General features: G+C 35.3%; 2 protein-coding genes across 3 annotated transcripts in view; one reads left to right on the top strand and one right to left on the bottom strand.

The window, feature by feature from the left end:
• Positions 1 to 77: 77 nt before the first annotated feature.
• LOC121366786 (probable tRNA (uracil-O(2)-)-methyltransferase) lies at positions 78 to 9,027 on the top strand. Its single transcript, XM_041491099.1, has 11 exons — positions 78 to 591; positions 1,184 to 1,319; positions 2,579 to 2,792; positions 3,079 to 3,147; positions 3,547 to 3,654; positions 4,173 to 4,244; positions 5,246 to 5,352; positions 6,079 to 6,262; positions 6,909 to 7,281; positions 8,106 to 8,222; positions 8,544 to 9,027. The coding sequence occupies exons 1-11, from the start codon at positions 198 to 200 to the stop codon at positions 8,777 to 8,779; spliced, it is 2,010 nt and encodes a 669-aa protein (XP_041347033.1). The 5' UTR covers positions 78 to 197; the 3' UTR covers positions 8,780 to 9,027.
• A 2,407-nt stretch (positions 9,028 to 11,434) lies between these two features.
• LOC121369306 (oxysterol-binding protein 1-like) overlaps positions 11,435 to 20,996 on the bottom strand; it is a 36,939-nt gene continuing 27,377 nt past the window's right edge. For both annotated transcript variants that reach the window (XM_041494278.1, XM_041494279.1), the window contains exon 13: positions 11,435 to 20,067. In XM_041494278.1, the coding sequence (XP_041350212.1) occupies positions 19,922 to 20,067 (146 nt within the window). In that variant the 3' untranslated portion in view covers positions 11,435 to 19,921. The remainder of the gene's footprint in view (positions 20,068 to 20,996) is intronic.

Here is a 20,996-nt window from a genome sequence, read left to right as displayed (position 1 = left end):
TTTACACGGGTTACATATTGTATTTCGCAACCAATACACCATAAGCGTAGCTAACGCACAACAAGGGGACAGTCAATACAAAATGTCAGCCTCCATGAATTTTGACAAATAGCACTTGATGTATTGTTTATAACTTGTTTGGTTGCTTTTTTCTTTTTTTTAAATCATCATTTGATTATATACCACATATTGTTAAAATGTGTGATTTAGTTTGTAGCAAAGACGGTAATGACAGCCGAAAGCTCCAAGATGGTTTACACAGCCATATTTTTACTTTGGGTGACAAAATTGGATTTATGAAGGCACTTTCCGTTTATATTAATAAACCGCATGTGGTTAATCGAAGACTGTGTGGTGCTAAAATGTTATTTTGTGAACGTTTTGACAGTTTTAACGAAACTCTTCTAAAACTGAAGAAATCGGAATGGAGAAATAATTCCTGTACTGAAAAGGGACCATTGAATGTAAACTTAGCATCTTGTTTATCGTCAAACATCACAGAAGCTCAAGATCACTTCCAGGTGGTCGTGCGGGATTTATTACCAAAACAAAGTGATAAATTTCCAACGCTAAGAGAACTGATTGTTTGTGGTAATATATTTTCATAAACGTTTTACAGAATACTGGGTATAATATCCGCCCGGTCCCCTCCATTATTATTTTTAGTTAGGGTTAGGATTAGGGTTAGGGGTTGGGGTTAGAGGAGGGGGGGGGACCGGGTGGATATTTTTCCGAATACTGTAAATACCGTATTGTCATTATTATACTTTATCATAGCTCGAGTCACCTCAAGGGTAACAGGTCATTTCACCCTTATTACTAGTTGAAGTGACGCTACCATAGTTCACCCGAGTCGTTTTGACCAGGGTCGATTCGTACCTCTAACCGAGTCGTTTCGCCCCATGTTTCATTTTGTCCTACATTTATTCATTGATGTATCCTATTCCTATATCCATTGATTTTTAGATTTCACACATTGCGGTCTATATTGTGTGTTTATATTGTGTGTCTATATTGTGTGTTTATATTTACATATAAAAATAATGTGATAATTTTCTTATTCATCATTTGTTAACAGTCACACTGCATACTACTGATGTGCTCTCTCATAAAACTGTACGTAACTTGTGTGGCAGCTGGCAGTGGGTTTCTTTTCTCATGTTACACTTGCATATTTTTTCAGATTACCAGAAGTGTAGTGTGACATTTCACCCCGTGTGCCATTCTAATTGTAACACTGATACAGAAAATTTGACATCAGATATGAATAATGAACTGATTTATGGATTTGTCTACAGCACTCCCGATACTCAACCAAGGTTTGTACTTTACTCGTAATCCCCTGCACATGCTGTAACCAGGGCTCGAAACGGCCTGTGGCCAGGTCGCCAAATGCGACCAAAGTCCCATTTGGGAAACTTAAATATTAAAATATAATGGCGTTAATCGCCCAAATATGATTATTTGGGCGATCTTCGTTTATAACATATGAGCCACTATTAATAATTGTATTGTTTATACTTATTCCACATTAAAATCTTGCTAATGGTTCGCAACACTGAACATATCAGCTTACCGTAATTTGCTAACATTCATTTATATTATAAACATTGATGTTGTAGACAGGATTTACCACGATGACAAAATGTCAAGTACTCATTTGATGTGCTGTCACAAACCTCATGAATGGTGATTATGTTAGTTACATAAATGTTGATAAATATAATTTTCATTTAAAAAAAATGCGAACCTCTGATAACAAAAATATTTTAAGTTTTTAACATTTAAGGACCGGTCACTGACTGATCGCAGCTGTAAATGCAATCATGTGATTTGTTGCCTAGCTAGCTGGTCTTCCAGTCTGTTCCCAATATGACAGACTGGTTCATCGAAAATAACTGTATCACAATCTGAAGTACAATATCAAGTCAGTGTTTTCTTTTAATTTTTCATTTCAATATGATGTATGTTGGTATCTTTGTTATCTAGAAGTGGTTCTTCAAATCAGTATTTTATTGAAGCACATTTCATATGCTTACTTAAAAATTTCACGTAAAACCTGAAATATGAATATTTCCTATAGCAGGTTTGGGCCATTGAAAATGAAATTATAGCGGCCCAGATATTTGTTTTTGGGCTACCAGATTTTTTTAGCGAGTTTTGAGCCCTGCTGTAACCTCACTGTTAAAACAACATTTGTTAATAATTTGCTTCAAAAAGTATTTTCTTTTATTATATGCTCAGCATGTAAAAGTAAGAGGCTGTTTGAGAAAAGAAGGAGGCTGTATCTATTGAGCACACTGATGTGTATAATTGCAAGATGATGTGGCGGCTGCAATGGCCATTGAAAACCATTACCTACTTCCTTTTCTGTCGGCTCATTTTACATAAAGATTATACAAATTAATACAACTGCAACATTCTAAATACACTGTATTATTCACTGAAAATGTGAAGATATATATTGGTATATGTACATACATACATACAACATTTTTGGGTAAACTGTTTTGTTGAATTTCACTAAATCATTATTGTTATTGGACTAAAACATTCAAATTTTATGATGTGATTTCAGTATTCATCTGAAGTTATCTCATGATTCAGAAGAGAGGTCACAGTGTCATGTGACGGGTCAGTGGTTGAAGGACGTACTGCTGCCAAAACTTAGGAGCTGGTCCGAGGAGAGTGCCTTAAACACTGATGTTACTTCTCTGAAATTAGTCCCCATTGACGAGTACAATTCAACATACAGCAGGTTAAAAGCTTCATATGGTTTACATTTTGTCAAGGTAAGTCTACGCCTGTTCATTCAGTTATACCATCCTTGCTGATTTTCTTTCATTTGATTAATGTCAGTCATAACTTAAGTTGTTTTTGTTTTATAGTAAGTGTGTTTTAAAGTTTCCAACAGTAATATCTTTTGTTTCAAACAGCTTAAAACAGAAGTTTAAAGCTGGTCAAACAATATAATGAACTGATTGACCCCTGTGTAATTATACATTAATGTGTAGAACATGTGAAATGGATAGGCTCTCTATTAAAGAATTGTATTTATATTCATATTATTGTATTCAGGTATGGCCAGAAAACACTGACCCTCGAAAGTTTGTCTATGAAGATATTGCCATAGCAGCTTATCTTTTAGTGAGTATTTGCCATACTATAGAGTTTAACTCAATATAATGTTGGACATATTACCATGGTTGTATATTTTCTTTTATCATCACATCATGTTTGTGTATTCTAGCAATATAAGACTTTTCATTTTAAAATGGGACAAAGTAATGTACTCCCATCAACTAAAATTGTGTATATTAAGATTTGATAAAAATGTAAATAAATAGTTGGCGGGCTTTGCATGGTAAACATTAATTTCTTCAGCTGCCAGAAATTGCTGGAATGTTCTTTATTCCACAATATCATCATAGTTTCCAGTTCAGCTTTACATCTAACCAGCCTGTGCATTTTTAGAACAAAAAATTGTTACAAATGACTGTTTCAGAAAGTTTAGTAAACCAAATATTTCTCGTGGATTATTTTCAGTTAATATGGAAGGAAGAGAGAGCGACATTGGCCACAGATACTCTTCAGTCATTTGTTGATCTGGGATGTGGAAATGGACTCCTAGTTCATATACTTACATCAGAAGGAGTAAGTGTTTGTCTTCTTTTTTATTTAACATTGTGTAATGAAGCAGATACAAAATGGCCTTGTCTATTAATGGACATTATTTGTGTAATTCTGGAAATAATGAAAATTTGCACTTGGGATAGGGGAATTAAAATTTGTGTGTTACCCCATGGTGACTGTTGATTGATGCAAAGTACAATATATATATATATATATATACTTTTTTAAAATTTCATTGTTACCTTTTACTAAATTGTTGTTTAGCACAATGTAGATGTCATCATTTTTGGCACTTTCAAGACATGTTTGAATAAAGATCAACCTAATTTTTTTTATTTATACTGGTTATTCACTTTCACAGTTTTGTTCTTGATTTATAAACACAGTGAATTACATATGATACTGATGTTAACAGGTAAATGGACCTAATTTCATGCACTTGTAAATTCCTACATGCAGCATCATATTATATAGTTAATATATACAATTAGAAATTGACACATTTGTTATATACAACTTTTGATATTTTTATGTCACAGCATCCTGGTCTTGGAATTGATTTAAGACGACGCAAAATTTGGGATATCTATGGTGAAGAAACCAAACTTGAGGTATGAGTTTGTCGACTGTAGCCAACTAACACTGATCGTGTGATTTGAACCATACAGATGCATACAGGACCATCAAACCTCATATGTAGGAACAACTTGGGATGGCGGTGTGTCACATACCTATTACTAGGTCACTGTGACCTACTTTTCACAATCTACTGCACATAGCAGTAAATCCTTCTCCGGATCATATCTTTTATACAGATGCATACAGGACCATTAAACCTCACATGTAGTTGGTCCAAAATAAACTGTTCATCCATCCCATTGCAAACATTTCACATAATTAGAATTGAATCATACCTGTAACATATTCATTAATATCTTTAGTTTTCCATCAAACTCCTGACTGGCATATCATATATCTCACCGGTACTCTTGGGTTTTTTTACTGCACCATCAAACCTGAAAATAAGATTATGTATTTCCTTAAAATAACTTTTAATCTTGTACCTCCTTCATGGGCTTTTTGAAATGTTTAGACCAGAAAATTAAATATTATACACCACATATAGTTTGCAGATTTCTCATATAATAAAGCACTAGTCCAAATTTGATTTTAGTCTCGAGTTTGTCTCTGGCTTGCAACAAAAGGCCTGATATAGGCCTGACTTTATGAATATGAGAGCATCAACATTTTACATTTTGGTCTACGTAAGTATTTATAATTAGCTCAATTTCTAAGAAACATCAAGTTCTGTGTGTGACAAATGTTTGAGAAAGTCACTAGCCTTCACAAGCTTTGGCTAGTGCACTATGTATTATATTAATACAGATGATAATTTCCACTGGCACAGACTAGCATTTCACTAGCCGGGATTGAGGGCTAGTGGATTTGTCGAACCCTATGTTAGTCACTGTTGAACCCTATGTTAGTCACTGTTGAACCCTATGTTAGTCACTGTTGTATACACACACAGGAAATATCTATTTTTAAAAACCTGTCCAGTTGTAAAAACAGCAGGCATCAACAGTTCTCTACTTAACTATTTCTCATACAGGTGAAGTCTATTTCACCATCAGCCGATACTTTGTTTCCTCAATATGACTGGCTGATTGGTAACCATAGCGATGAGCTGACACCATGGATACCACTTATTGCCGCCAGGTAACATTGCTTTATGTCAAACATTGCTAGTAATTTCATCACTTTCTATAGCACACGCCCTGTTTTGAGTAATTGAAAAGCCTCATTATGATTAGCCATCTAAAGAAGTTACTGTAACATCCAAGTTGTACTAATGTACTGTAATACTAAAATTTATAGTTATGTCTTGAATAATAATGTATTAAAATAACAATATTATATAGCAATAGTTGTGTGTGTATTTTTGTGTTTTGGTGGATTTTGTTTTGGTTTTCATGAACAATCCTACTTTAGTGGTGTAGTTTCATCATCTCACCAATCACTTGCTACAAATGTCCAGACAATCAGTCTCTGTCGTGTGGGCAACAGACCTAAGTATGGTAGGCATTAGGTTCATATCCCTGTGACAGCTTGCACCCAGAGTTAGTTTTAACTACTCAAAGGGCCATTTCACTGATTTCTCTCACTAACCACTACAGTTCTGGACATAAGTGACAGACAGCTGAAGTGTGTGTCCAGAGCCCATGCTTATAAAACTTAAGTCTAGACTCCAGTCTGAAATGACATCGTTCTCACACACTTTACATGGTGTTGCCATGGCATGTGAGTCTTAGGCTCTTATTAGAGTCTTGAGTCTAGACTCAAAAGGTTTTATCAGCACCAAGCCAGGACAGTATGCATGACCACTCTATATTCTGATGTCTGGAACATTGCTTGATATTCTGATGTCTGGAACATTGCTTGCAGGTCGTCCTATCAGTGCAGATACTTTGTCCTACCATGCTGCCACCATGACTTTGACAGGAAGTTCAACAAACGAGAGCGAGGAACCAGTCAGTACCGGACATATCTGAACTTCGTTAAGGAGGTCGGAGAAAAGTGCGGCTTCAAGGTCAAAGAAGACACTCTACGAATACCATCTACCAAGAGGGTACCCACTTTAATTTATACTTGGTTTCAGTGTTGCAGATAGCATACATTAGGCAGGTAATAGTTGTCGATTAAAAAAAATAGTGGAGCGTCTTGAAACACTTTCATATTTTTTTTCTTATTTGACCTATTTCCTTCATTATTCATTTCTTAGCAAGCAGCAGTTCCGTTAACTTTTCAGATGTTCAAGATGGCACTTAGATTAGATTGCACTTTGGTGTAATTATTCTCATTGCCTCTGTTCTTTTCATATAATTTCAAGAATTTTAGGAAGCTCTTAAAATAAAATGCTTCAACATTATAACTGGAATATTATGACACAGGTTTTGAATTAATAAAGTTCATATCTTCATTGGGTATAATTTTAGCCTTTTGTACTAGATATATTTAAGTTTTAAAAGACTAAAACCAAACTTGTAATATTGCTTGAATTACAGACCAAGTTGAAAGTGTATGTTACTTAAAAAAGACAGGTTAACTCATTAGACCATGTCATATCAAAATGGGATTTTACCTTTAATCCAATAACAGTCTTTGAGATCCAACCATTGGTAGTTATACTCTCTAACACTTTTTAACTTATTTAATGGAGAATAAACATAAAATTAAGGTCTTCTTCAGTTTATTGTTTAATTTGATCTTTTCAGGTCTGTTTTATTGGCCAAGAAAGAGCTTATTCTGAAGAAGAGGAAGAAGTAGTTGATATCCAGAGATCAGAGTATGTCAAGAGTCACTGCTCAAAGAGTACGGAATCTAACATTTCTGTCAACACACAACGAGATTCCATCTCACACAATTCTAGTGACGATACTTCTGTTAAACACGGAGGACTTGAAGTAACAACAAACAGCTGGTCCACTAGCTTTCAGCCACGCAGTAGCACTGAGCTAGTCAGGAATTGTCAGAAGGTTGCCAGGGAAACCAAGGAACTGATAGTGCAGGCGGTTTTTCAGAAAGTTCTCGAAGCACCTGAAGCAGAATCTGTCCAATGTGAAGGGGGAACAAGCTGGAATAGAGGAGGTGCCGCTTTCAGTTGATAGTTCTGGGAAGAAGAACTAATTTAGTGTTGATGAATCATATCTAGAGTTCTACATGTATACTGAGCTGCCTTTAGATACCTTTTATTGTTGGATATAACTGTAGTGTTCAGTTTCTTGCATATCCACATAAACCAGTTTAAGTAGTTTCTTTTATTTAATGACGTCACTAGAGCACATTGATTTTTTATCTTATCATCGGCTATTGGACGTCAAACATATGGTCATTCTGACACTGTTTTTTAGAGGAAACCAGCTATCCCCACATAGGGTACTCTTTTGTGACAGGCAGCAAGGGATCTTTTATTTGCGCTTCCCACAGGCAGGATAGCACAAACCATGGCCTTTGTTGAACCAGTTATGGATCACTGGTCGGTGCAAGTGGTTTACACCTACCCACTGAGCCATGCGGAGCACTCGCTCAGGGTTTGGAGTTGGTATCTGGATTAAAAATCCCATGCCTCAAATGGGATTCGAACTCAGTACCTACCAGCCTGTAGACCGATGGCCTAACCACGATGCCACCGAGGCCGGTGCCAGTTTTAAGAGAAATTTAAACATCCTCTTTAATTAAAAACTGACAGATCAACACTGTGTAGCAGCCAGTCAGCCACTGTGTTCTCCCTAATGGATGTGTACTAAATATATCGACTGATTGTAATAAATGTCCCACTTTATGAAGTTCACAGAAAAAAAGCATATAGTGCAGAACATTAAAATTTTGCTAAAATAAAGCTTTTTCTGCTATTAAAGTTAAACAATGTTTTCATATAATGTAAGAACTGAATTTGAATTTTTTCATCACAGGTTGTGTTCCTCTGGCTGTTGTGGCAGAAATGTTTGACCAGGATGTTCTACAACAGCTCAAGTCAGAATGTGGAGGCTTGCAAACTCTACTTCGCAATCACAATAACATTTTCCAAGGTTTATATTGTTTTTTAAGATTAAAGTTGAGTTACCCTCTCTGCTTAATTAAATATCTTTTTAAATTGGAAGACTCACACCTAAATAGTCACCGCTAACAGCACTGGGTGGCCACTTACATAATAGGGGTGTTTGGTGATATGTTTCTACAGATTTGGAATTAAGGCACAAATTTGGCCAGATGTTTTGTTATTTTATAAATGCACTACCAATCAAATGTGTAACTTCTTGTTTCTATTTCTATTTCACTTTTCATATATTGATTATTTCCTGTCTTTGTGTATGGTTTTACTATGATATTTTTTACTATATTTGTTTTAGTGTCTGGTGGTGCGGTGCGGTTACGAGACTTCTCTTCAGAGAACCCGTGGTCGACCGCTAAACGAAGAAAGCGTAATGTGGAATCACTGGACTCCGGTAACAACTTGAAGACGGTGTTGTGCTGGTTCCACACAAACCACCCCGATGGCTGTCCCAGGTCAGCTGTTAAATGCAGATTTGCACACGGCACACTTGAACTCCGAGAACGGCCAAAGAAAAACAAATCTCAGGATTAATATGACTGTATCTGTGATAATTCTGGTCAGATGTATTTTATAAACATAATTCCCAGTAAGTGATCCTTATATTTAAAACCCCTGCAATTGCCCACGGTAATCTGCAATGCTGTGGAGTTTTTTGCCTTGGACTATATTCAGGGTTTTTTTCAATGGCATGGTTTTTTTGCCCTGGACATTTTCTTACTTGCAGGGGTTGTATTTATCTGGGTTGTACACAGGGATACAATAAAATATTTATTTCTTTACTCAGCGTTTTGTTTTTCTAATGGATCACTAAAATATGTACGATTGTGTGTATGCAATGCGGTGGATTTCCTACTGATAAGCACAACAGGATGTGAAGAGTAATCATCCAGGGTGAGATCCCTCTCAAGACTGACACACAGGTGATCAGTTTGTGGACGACTAACAAACTCGGTCTTTTTTATAATTTCCCCATTCCATACAGGTGTAAACAAAACTGCAAGTAAAGACAGACAGGCACTGTTCCCATTTGTTGGAATGTGTATTTGAAAGGTTCTTTACTGTCACGGATTTAAGGACCTTATTTCTCGAAAAATTTATAATAACTAAAAATTACATTAATTGTTGGAAACCAAATCTAGCTATTGCATCACCATAACTGAACCATGATCAAGTGAAATCCATGTCAACCCTCAGCAATTTTAGTTTTTGAATTGTGGACCATTGCCATAATTCAATTATTTTTACAAAATGTTATTAATAAATGGAGTATGGTGGTTATTAAGATGGTTGAATAAAGTACATTTAGGGACAAATCAAATTATTTTTGTTCAGGTAATACTTTGTTAGACCATTAAATAGGTCAGTGGTCTGACAATATACCTTTAAAAGGCAAAGATAATTCATGACAAGTTTTTACTGCCATGTATGAAATGTTATAACATGGAAAGAGAAATGTCCAAAGGTATGGAAATGAGCAATAGTCCATGAAAAGGGCACACCTGCCATAGCGAAGCTGCTGGCTGGAACCTGTTTCGCAGATGCGTGGTTCAGATCCATGTGTCTTGGCGAGGGGTTGTCACGTGTGGTCGGCCGCTACCTGACCTGGTTGTTTTGTTGATATTGTTGCCATAAGTGCCATATGGTGTTTCTGTGGACATCATGCTGCGAGGTCCCCGATTCAAGCATCCCTATAACTCGCCATCTCGTATCATTTTCACTGAGGTATGGCATGATGAAATTGCATCAAACAGTTCACTAATGGTGTTTTTCGTACTTCTGGACTTCTGAAGGCTGCACAGAGTGGCAATGATTTGTGACTGAATGTTTGGCCTTTTATGGTGAACACTGGACAACATTTCTCCCGAATATTCCATGTTTCTTGCACAAAGCATGCAACAACTGCTTGGTTGCATTTCTTTGAGCTGTTTCATGCACATTTTCTCTGGTTTACATCCATAAATCCATTCACAAATTTATTACTCCAAACAATCCATGTCACAATAACTTTTGTCTTCGAGTATATTTTCAATATTCCAGATTTTAACAATTCAAAACTGTTCCTTCCCTTGTTCTTTGATTAAACAATCATAATATATATAGAGAATAATACATGAATGGCCGTTGGATACCATTTATCTCACGAGTTGTTTTAAAAGGTATCTAACGAATGAAAGCGAGTTTGATGCATTTTTAAACAAGTTGTGAGATAAATGATATCCAACAGACATGAATGTATTATTCTATTTCTTACATATCCTCAAAAACCAGGTTTCAAAAATTGTTTCTTCCATTGTCTTTTATGAAACGATTATACTACCTATAGAGAATAATACACAAGTGGCCGTTGGATACCATTTATCTCACGAGTTGTTTTAAAATGTATCTAACGAGCGAAAGCGAGTTTGATACATTTGTAAATGAGTTGTGAAATAAACGGTATGTAACAGATATGAATGTATTATTCCATTTCTTAATATCCTCAAAAACCAGGTTTTAAGCAAATTTTAACATCTTTTTCGACTAAGTTATTTATAGCCATTGCACTTGTAGCCGACTTACGCATCACAGACACATAACTGTCAGTGTAATTGATTTCCATCGTGGTCTTTTTTTTCTATCGAGACCTGATCATCACCTAGGAACAGCCAGTTGTATGTTTCGAAATTGTTAACACACGTACATGTGTAAACAGCTGTTTTATCGAAAATAACACATGATGTTCTCACCAACGGGTGTGTAAGAAATCTATTTTTCCAAAACCTTACAAAGTGTTCCAGATTTTATCCAGTGTCATTGTCTCTCTTGGAAGAGTTGAATCAAGAGGTCTTTATACATTTTCTGGAAACAGAACCAATATCAAAGCCTTTGAAAACACATTTTTATCTTCGTTTATATGGCATACATGGTTAAGGACCACACACATGAGGAGAAACCTGCAGCCACCAATCATGGCTACTCTTTTTAATTAGTAGCAAAGGATCTTTTGTATCCAGTATTCCAGTCAGAATAGTACATATATCACAGTGAATGAACGGACGTTTAATGACACCTCAGCACAAAAATAGAGATTGGCTATTCGAGCCTTTGTTACAATAGTTTTGGAGCAGTCTGGAACGAGAAATAATCCATCACCAAGTCCTAAAGTAAAGTCTTTCTATCTTTACATAAAACAGAACAAAACAATGGTCAACTTAAATCATTTTATTTGAAGTGACCTATAAGCTTTCACATTATACCCAATTTAGCAAATAAAAACCCCATTGTCATATACCTTTTGAGGAATGTTTCCTCATTTGTGACGGCTCTTGTTGCTTCACTCCATCTACCCACACATGTGCAAGATAGAATATGTGAATAATTTATTATATCTAGGTGGGATGGTCTTAAAAAACTCGCACAATCAGCGGAAATGGTAACATGAAAAGTAAATTCTCATGCAAATAGTTTATTCACTTCAGAAATTTTTATCAATTTCATTGCAATGATTTTAACTTAATACTTTATAACCACTCAACTGAAAATCAGCTTTAAAAAAATAGAAGGAAGCCTCAGTTAAGTCATTCTTGATGACTGATATAATGATAAACATGTTTAATGGAATTGCCTCCATAAATATGACTCCTTACTAAAAGTAAAATTAGGTTCAAAAGATTAAGTACTGCAGTGTATCATGACGTATACAAACAACTCATTAATGACACTGCATCAGAAGGCTTCTAACACTACGATATTTTCTAGGTGTTTTTGTTTCATTGCTATAAACTTTTCTATTTTGTTTTCTCATTCAAAACATTTGTTTACAATTCTGTGATGGTGTTGGCCGTAACTCACATGATATTAATTCAAACATCTACAACAGATCATAATTTCAGTATAAATTAAAAACTCCCAAGTGTTAATCAAGATAGGTGTAACAAAATAAGTGACTTGTCTCCCAACTTCAACTTTTGAGGATCGTTCCACTACGATACATGGGTCTACAAGTGCACTTCCATGTTGTTATTCTGTGGATGTCATACATACAGCATGCATATATGGGACACACAGGGCTCGAACTTAACGCAGCACCAATGGCAATTGCCGTTGTCGTTGAGATAATAATTGCCATAGCTCTGGAGCATCACCGACAGCATTTTTCTGCCACTGGTTAAAAATTTGTGCTGTCTGTAAAGCTCCTCAATGATGGCAAACTCTGTATACCTGCTGTATATTATCTGATAGTATTTAACATTTGAATTTTTGAAATAGGTCTGCATACAGCAAAATAAGTCATGTTGATTTGCTGCAAAAGTTACTTTGAAAAAAAACCCTGCCATCAGTGGACCATTTCTCCCATGGCAATGTTTTTAAAATATTGCCATAGACAACAAATGTTTAAGTTTGAGCCCTGGACACACTATTTATCACAGCAGTAATGCCTGAAGCCAGGCCACGCCTCCAAGCCATGGCTGAACACATTCAAATCAGCGTATGCGCCTTGTAAACTGACAGAGGTGCACCTCTGGGTTAAATATAACTGCACCCCATCCCTGGTAATGTTGAGACTTTCTTCAAATTCACTCTACATATACATCAAGATACTGGGGGGGGGGGGGGGGGGGGGGGGTAAGAAAATGTTTTATTTAACAACGCACTCAACATGGGGGGGTAAGGTTAATTTTTGTATACACTTTGACTGGATTTCAAGTTCTGATGACCAAGAAAGAAGTTTGTGTATCTTCATGGGAAATGTACCCATGTTGGGACATGTGAAGAGGCAGAAATGCTCAAACATCGTAACAGGAAGAGAAACACTGGCCACCGGGACAAGAGGATAGCGTCTGAGACAAACAAAAGTGAATTTTCTGGCTTCTGACTGAGTGTGTGTGTGTGTGTGTGTGTGTGTGTGTGTGTTATAAACAAGGGAGGGGTAGAAACCCTAGCAAGGGGTTGAACAGCACCAAACATCTCAGCAACGGATACATTCTTAATAGCACATTTTGAAAAATGTATTAATATTTTTTATGGGGAATGGGTGGGGGAAGTGAACATTAAATTTGTAGAATTATCTAAACACTGGATATATATACTCATGGAGAAAATGTTCCTGTGAACATATTGCACAAGGTATGCATAACAGTAATAAAGGAAACAAAATCATTTTCCAAAAAATATTTCTTATCCTTCATAAACATTATGAAATGTTTTTAACAAAAATGTTGATGTAATAATTTGTACCAAATTTCAACCATTTACAAACTTTACTTTTGGTTTGAGGCCATTTTACGTGGTGCACAGAAACCTTTTTCCCACAAGAATACAAGAAAAGTAGACAACAGCTACTCCCACTTAAAGGTTAACCTTATACTAAAGTAAAAGTAAAAACCAGACAAAAAATGTTTTTTCCAAGTTGTAGTCCAATATTAGCAGATGACATTATGTGTATTTTATTTCCAATAATGGCCATTTCAATCTTATAAATAATATTGAAAATCCTGCATTAAAATTGGTTAAAGGAAAAAAAAGGACCAAGAGTTAACTCTCTTGAATAGCGACAGTATGATTTTCACTTAAAAAATTACATTGTTTGTTTGGAACATTTAGTGTAGGTATTTTGTATGATGCTTTGCAGCACTTACGTGAAAGTAAAAACAGGAATACACATTTTTACTTGTCTCTGGGAATACAAAGAACACAGTAAAATAGATTTAAACCAAAGAGTTCATAGTTCATAATTTTATTATAGAGTTAACCTTTAAGTGTATATGAAGTACAGCTATATGGCACAAGTAGCTGGACGTTGGTCTTATTTGACTCCAAGCAATGACTTGCTTACAGGCTTTTCACAGTAAAAAAAATAATAAACATTAAGTAACAGCATAATCACGTTGCCATCATCTTCCACACACATGCAATCAAGCTACACCAGCTAGTTAGAAAATGGCACATATGCTGTGTGGGTGGGGGTGGGGGGGGGGGGGGGGGGGGGGGGGGGGGGGGGTGGGAGAGAGAGAAAAAACAACAAAAAACACCCCCACACTTTTTGCTATCAAGTTTCCATACAACATCAATCACAACAAGCCGTGGAATATTTCACTACAACGACTGGAAGTACTTGTAGAAATGATCACTATATACAAAACCAGAAATCCCACATTCCCTGTAATGTCTATGTACAATTATTGAAAGGTCGGACAAACAGTTGCCATGGAGAAAACACCACCAGGATGTCCAATCACAAGAAGAAAAGGAAAAACACCAATCACAAGTTTCTTATCACACAATAAAAATAAACTTTCAGCCTTCTTTTGTATCAACAACGATCAGATTTGATCCACAGTACCACCAAGTGTTAGTAACATCATTTGGAATGGCTAAGCTGCGGAGACACAAGCTCAGAACATTCCTAAATAATAAAACAAAAAAACTGCATCATACAATGTATTACATTCCACATCACATCAAAGGAGGCAAACAATATTCCCACTTACATAATATATTAACAATGTATGCAAAAATGCAACAAAACAAAACAAAACAAAAAACCTCTGAAATAATTCAGTTCTTAAAAGTAATTAAAAGCAAGTTAAATGATGGGCTCCATGCAGTCGACCAAGTAGATGCAGGTTTTAACTTATGAATGTGAAACTATATGCCATATAACCAGCTATTTTGAGTCCGACAAACTGGTCCAAAACAAAGATTCCAATACAAATTCCAGAACATTAATTATAATCAACTAATAATTATTAACAAAAGAAACCAATAAAGAATAAGTTACCAATTAAATTGGAATTTTTTTTTTCAAAAATATAATATGGCCACAATTATTTTTCTTCAAATAAGAAACAATAAGTCAGGAAGAAAAAAATAATAATAACAAAAATTTATAATGATAAACCCAAGAAACAAACATTGAGTAATAATTTAAAAAACCTAGTCTACTAAATATAAAATTTTAAAGGAGAAAACCTATGGTGATAACTAGTAACTTAAGCTTCAGTGCTGAATATATTTTTTTAAAAACCTGAATTCTAATCAATTTCAGCCTAAATTTTAAGACTACACTGGATAACCCCAGATCATACATTTTCTTACCATACACTAGGGTTTTCTAGTTGAGAAGTATTTTAGGGGAACTAACAAATTCCAAGATGGCTATCTATATTTTAACTGAATCAGCAATGCCATTTTAAAAATAAAAATAAATGACAGTAACATCACCAAAAAGAAACCCTGTAGATTAGTTTATGAGACAAAACACTGAGTTCGCTTCATACTTGAATGTGTTATTTGCAAAAATAATTTTATGTGCAATTCATTTAAATGTGATAAGATATATTATATCTTATCACATTTAAATGAATTGCACATAAAATCATTTTTGTTGTTTAAAGTTTATTTATTTCAAGTAGGTCCATTTATCCACTATCATCTAAGATGCTTGCATCTGAGGAATTGTTCATTTATTTAAACTGTTATTGCTTGGTGTTAAAAGTACAGGGCCAAATTTACAAAGCCTGTTTTTTCTTAAATACAGTGTTTAAGGATTGTAAATATATGTAGTTAAATGCATGTAAGGCTAAAACATGCTTTGTAACTTCGGCCATACTATTAAAAAAAGACAGAAATATTTGAATTAAAAAGTGAATAACTATATAATATAACTTATATGCAACAGCAAAACATCAACACAATACTATTACCAGCCTTGAACTCTGACCTCCGTCCCATCAATCACATGTGGAACATCATCAGGCAACACTTCCATCAACATATATGACATTAAAGACTTTTGGCAAGGTTTACTTTTAGAATACTGCAGGCCGACATATTGAATACAACTTGCAGTGCATTTACCAATTCATATTTCGCTCTTGTGTTGCACAATCAGAAATAGCTTTAAGAATATAATGTCTTGATTTAGTTTTTTAGTTTTTCTGTGAGAAATACTAATACCTGGACATTTTTAGTTGGAAAAAGTGGTTTTCATTAAGTATTTTCACTTGACACCCGTGATGGTTCATCAGGGTTATTTTGAGGAATTAATAGCTCACTGACAGCCAATTTGAAAACAAATTTAACTGTATTACCAAAAACGAAAATAAAGAAAATACTGTGATATTTCATTTCCTGAATAAATTGTGGTCAGCAAAATAAATGGCAGTAGGTAAGCCCCTCCACATATTTTTCATTCAAAACAAATCCAGTAGTCTAAAGGTTAAGCACAACATCTATCTTTGTGGTCTATCAGTCCCAGTTCTGGTTTATCTCTATAATATACTGGCATCGGTGGTGTCGTGGTTAAGCCATCGGACATAAGGCTGGTGGGCAAAGGGTGCCCTGTACCAGCTCCCACTCAGTCAGTTTTATCAACTCAATGGGTAGGTGTAAGACCACTACACCCTCTTCTCTCTCGCTAACCACTGACCTACTATCCTGGAAAGACATCCCATATAACTGAGGTGTGTCACCAAGACAGCGTGCTTGAACCTTAGTTGGATGTAAGCACAGAAATAAGTTGAAATAAATGAATAAACCTCTATATCCTGGCATCATCATTCAATGGCAATGTCATGTCACATGATTAACTCCACTTTTCAACTTGCTATTATTACCATAAATATTACACAGCTTCTGCTCGCTTGTGTTCCTATTATTTGGTGCTGTGTTTGAACACCCCAGACTTATTTTAGGCAGTATATTAAGTCCTTGTTTGAGAGACATTAATTTTTCTATCGCACCTAATCTAAAGGTGACGGTGATGCATACCACAGGATTTCCAGATGGAAGAAAGAGTTAAATTTAATACAATCATTCAATCATTTTAATCACTTCAAGCATCGCACACTTAGTATATACATATTTACACAGTAAAGCATATATCAACTTGTGCAGTTATTATAAATAATTCTGCACTAGCAACAAGCCAGTATGAATTGCATGTAATAAGTATTTTTTATTAAATACACATTTCTGCTTTAATCTATTTCGTTACTACCTAGTCAGGACTCTACACTAAATATTTTCAACATCGCCTGTTGGGATTAATGTCTCCATTTTGAGCTATTCTATTTGAAACACGAGTGTCTCACCAAAATATTTCCAAGTCCAGCGAGATTAAAGTGGTTTCTCATTAGACCACAAAATATCTGCTTGATTAAAAGAAACTTGTCAAACATATAAAAATAAATTCAAGAACAAATGGTAAGTTTCTAAATATTTTGAAATTTTCAAACAATTAAAACAATTTACTTGTCCTCCACCCAAAACAGACGAGTGTGCTGGGGGATGGTTTCAGGGGTCGAAACACCTCCTGCTTAGTAATGACTTGACTCGACTCGACCCTCCTATAAACTTCACTCGCTACAATTCCTGCACTCACACTTGCAAAACCAAATGCACCTGGCAAGCAGACACGATTTAATGCAGAGCCCTGCTTTGTTAACGACTATGATCTATGTGTAATTTCAATCAGATCAGAAGAGGAATAAAAATGCATGTGATATTGTAGATACGGTTTAATGCTTATCTACAGGTCATGGAAACCCACGTGTTTAATATGAATGTGTACACCTATGATAAATAATATGTTTACAATGACTAGTACTAGTAATGACTGATAGTGACCATAAACCCAACCACAATACACGACATCCTTTTAAAAAATAGTCTGTTACGGCTGATTTCCATGTTTGTGGAACCTACTGATTTTAATTGTGCATCTACCACAAACCGTGCTGGTTATGTGGACACACACTACTGATAATCAAAGAATGGTTTTTTTAACACGTCTGTGTACTGCTCTAGAAAAACGTGCCCATGGAAAATAACCCTTGACCTCTTGAGAAGAAATTAGCATCAATTACACTGACTCCATTAATTCCAAGATTCATAAATCACAAACAGTACAACATATGCCGAGCATGAACATTAAATGCATATTACACACTGCATTCATCCACATACGGAAGTCATATCATAAATAATATGCAAGCCGAATAAATACGAAACTGTTAAAATATTGTGAACCACTGCAAGTGACAAATCCTAATTCACATATCACAACTGAATCTTTTGTAACATCCATGAACAAATATTGTCAATTCTTTAACACACATTTTTTTTCCTTGCTTTTTTTGGATATTATTCCTTTGCAAGGCTATTTGCGAAAGTGAAATCGTGATCTTCTCCTTTCACCAGAATAACTTGTTAGAGCATCTATCAGACAAAAAGCTTTGTAGCAGATCAGTTTTGAATAAACTGTTATAAAGTTTACCCAGGTAAAACATCTGATCTTAAATTAAGGTCAGTGTTACTCATAATAACATTCCACAGCCATGAGCCACATCTTATACTTGTAGGTGTATTAACTTCATGATTTTTCAACCCCAGTCTTTTCAGTAGATTTGTTAATTGCACTTCTATGAAAACCACCATCAAATGCACCACTATTCATTCATAAACTCACATATACCATATCATAATTCCTCATTTATCACTCTTCCCACTATAAATTTACTACACTATTCATGTCAAATTTACATCACTAATCACAATGCCAAATTTACTTCATTATTCATGTCAAATTTACATCACTAGTCATAATGCCAAATTTACCACAGTAAATTAAGGTCAAATTTAAGACATTATTTAATTATATCAAATGTACCATACTATTTGTGTCAATTTAACACATTATTCTCGATATTCAGTTATTACATGAAATTCAATGGTTCGTTTTCGATTAATTGACTTGTCAGTATATTGTTATGACAGAAGCATTAAGTTTCTGTTACAATAGCATCACACCTAATTCATCTGATAGTTGTCACTTGCAGATGAAAACATTCACAGAAATACATCTGGAAAGAACAACCAGATACTTTTCATGTGCAAAGGCTCACAGTTTACAGCCTATGTAAAACTAGAAACAACTGAACGACACATCCACAAAGCTCTCCAACATCTGCAGATGGAAAATGTTCCTAGAAACATCTGACAGTGTAGCCACATAAGTTGTTAATAATCATTTGTTGATGGAAAATACTTCTACAAACATCTGACAGCATAACGACAAAGCTGTTTGTCGTTTGTACACAGAAAATGTTTTTAGAAACATCTGACAGCATAACTATACAGCTGTAGACCATCTGTAGATGGAAAATGTTCCTAGAAACGTATCTGGAGTGTAGCCACACAGTTGGACATCATCTGTAGATGGAAATTTTTCCTAGAATTGTATTGGGACAGTGTAGCCACCTATTTGTACATTTGTACATCACTGATAGATGGAAAATGTTTCTAGAAACATCTTACAAAATAGCCATGTAACTACATAATTTGTTGATGGAAAATGCTTACAGACTAACACAGCTATGGAGTTGTACATAATCTGTAGATGGAAAATGCTGTAGAATTATATCTGGACTGTGAAGCCACAGAGATGTACATCTTTTGTAAATGGAAAATGTAGTTGTACATAATCTGTTGTTGGAAAATGTTTCAGAAAACATCTAATGGTGCATCCACATAGCAGTATATCACATATAGATGGCAAATGTTCCTAAAAACATCTGCACAGCATAACTAGTAGTTGTACATAATCTGTAGATGGAAAAAGGTTCCTGGAAACATATCTGGATAACACAGTGCAACCAATTGGATGTTTTGTCACTTGCAGACGGGAAGTGTTCAGAGGAAAATGTCTGGACAGCGCGACCAGTCCTTCTTGACCTTGCAGTCCCAGTACTCGCCAGTCGACCGGTAGATCAAGTTGCCTGTGATCGGATCACGCTCCTTCTTGAACCACATCGGCTGGTACAGTGGCAAATCACGACCTGCAACAATAACAAAAACGCATTTCAAACACCAGCTAGTGTTACAATAAAAGTCATTAATCAAAAACCAGATATCAGGCTGCATTTAAGATTTTTTGTGTGGGTGCAGATGAATTCATGGAACAAACAAGCATGGAAGGTGCAAGACACTATGGGGTCCTGGGGCATGCCCCCATGAAATTTTGAAATCTAGAGTCTCTGGAATACCATTTTGCAGCCATTTCCAGGAGATTAAGTACTTAAAACGTCAATATCAATAACCAGTAAATTGTCAGGTTATTTGTTTTTAAAGCTAAACAAGGCCTATGATTAATTATCCAATAAATGTTTTCTTGAACAGTGATGTCAGTCATGGCCAACAGCTGAGACTTGTGCTTTTTAAATTAAAAATAAAAACAAATAGAATTTAATGGAATTTGTTTTGAGCATATATTTCTTTCAATACATATTTGGTAAGGAATCTGGGCTAACTGAACCGAGATCTTTATATCTTTGATATGAGCTACTTATAACTATGACTACGTTTAACACCGACAGCTAACTCGAACAAATGCACATTGCATTAGCTGTCTGTGTTTCTAATCACACAATCACCAGAGGTAATATTTGGTGGAATTAGTGGTGCTATAATGATTATATATGTTCAGAAGTATAGCTAACATTAAATAAACACGTCAGAACTAGATTATTCATCTGGTGTTCAATTCAGATGGGCTTCTGGTTTACGGGTAAATTGTAGCGTCAAAAGATGGGTAATCACAGGACTGTAAAAAATAAAAAATCCAATTTTAAAGAAATTCTGGTTTAGTAAGGGTCCGGTTTAAAGGCTTTCACTGTATGTTTTTAAAAAAAAGTTGGATAGGACATTTTTCATACACTCAATAACTTTGTTTGTATGTAGCCTTATAAAAAGATGAACACGCATCTTA

The sequence above is a fragment of the Gigantopelta aegis genome, chromosome 3, assembly GCF_016097555.1.
Source record: "Gigantopelta aegis isolate Gae_Host chromosome 3, Gae_host_genome, whole genome shotgun sequence".
Lineage (NCBI taxonomy): Eukaryota > Metazoa > Mollusca > Gastropoda > Neomphalida > Peltospiridae > Gigantopelta > Gigantopelta aegis.
Note: the sequence above shows the minus strand (reverse complement) of the source record. Positions and strands in the feature narration are given on the sequence as shown.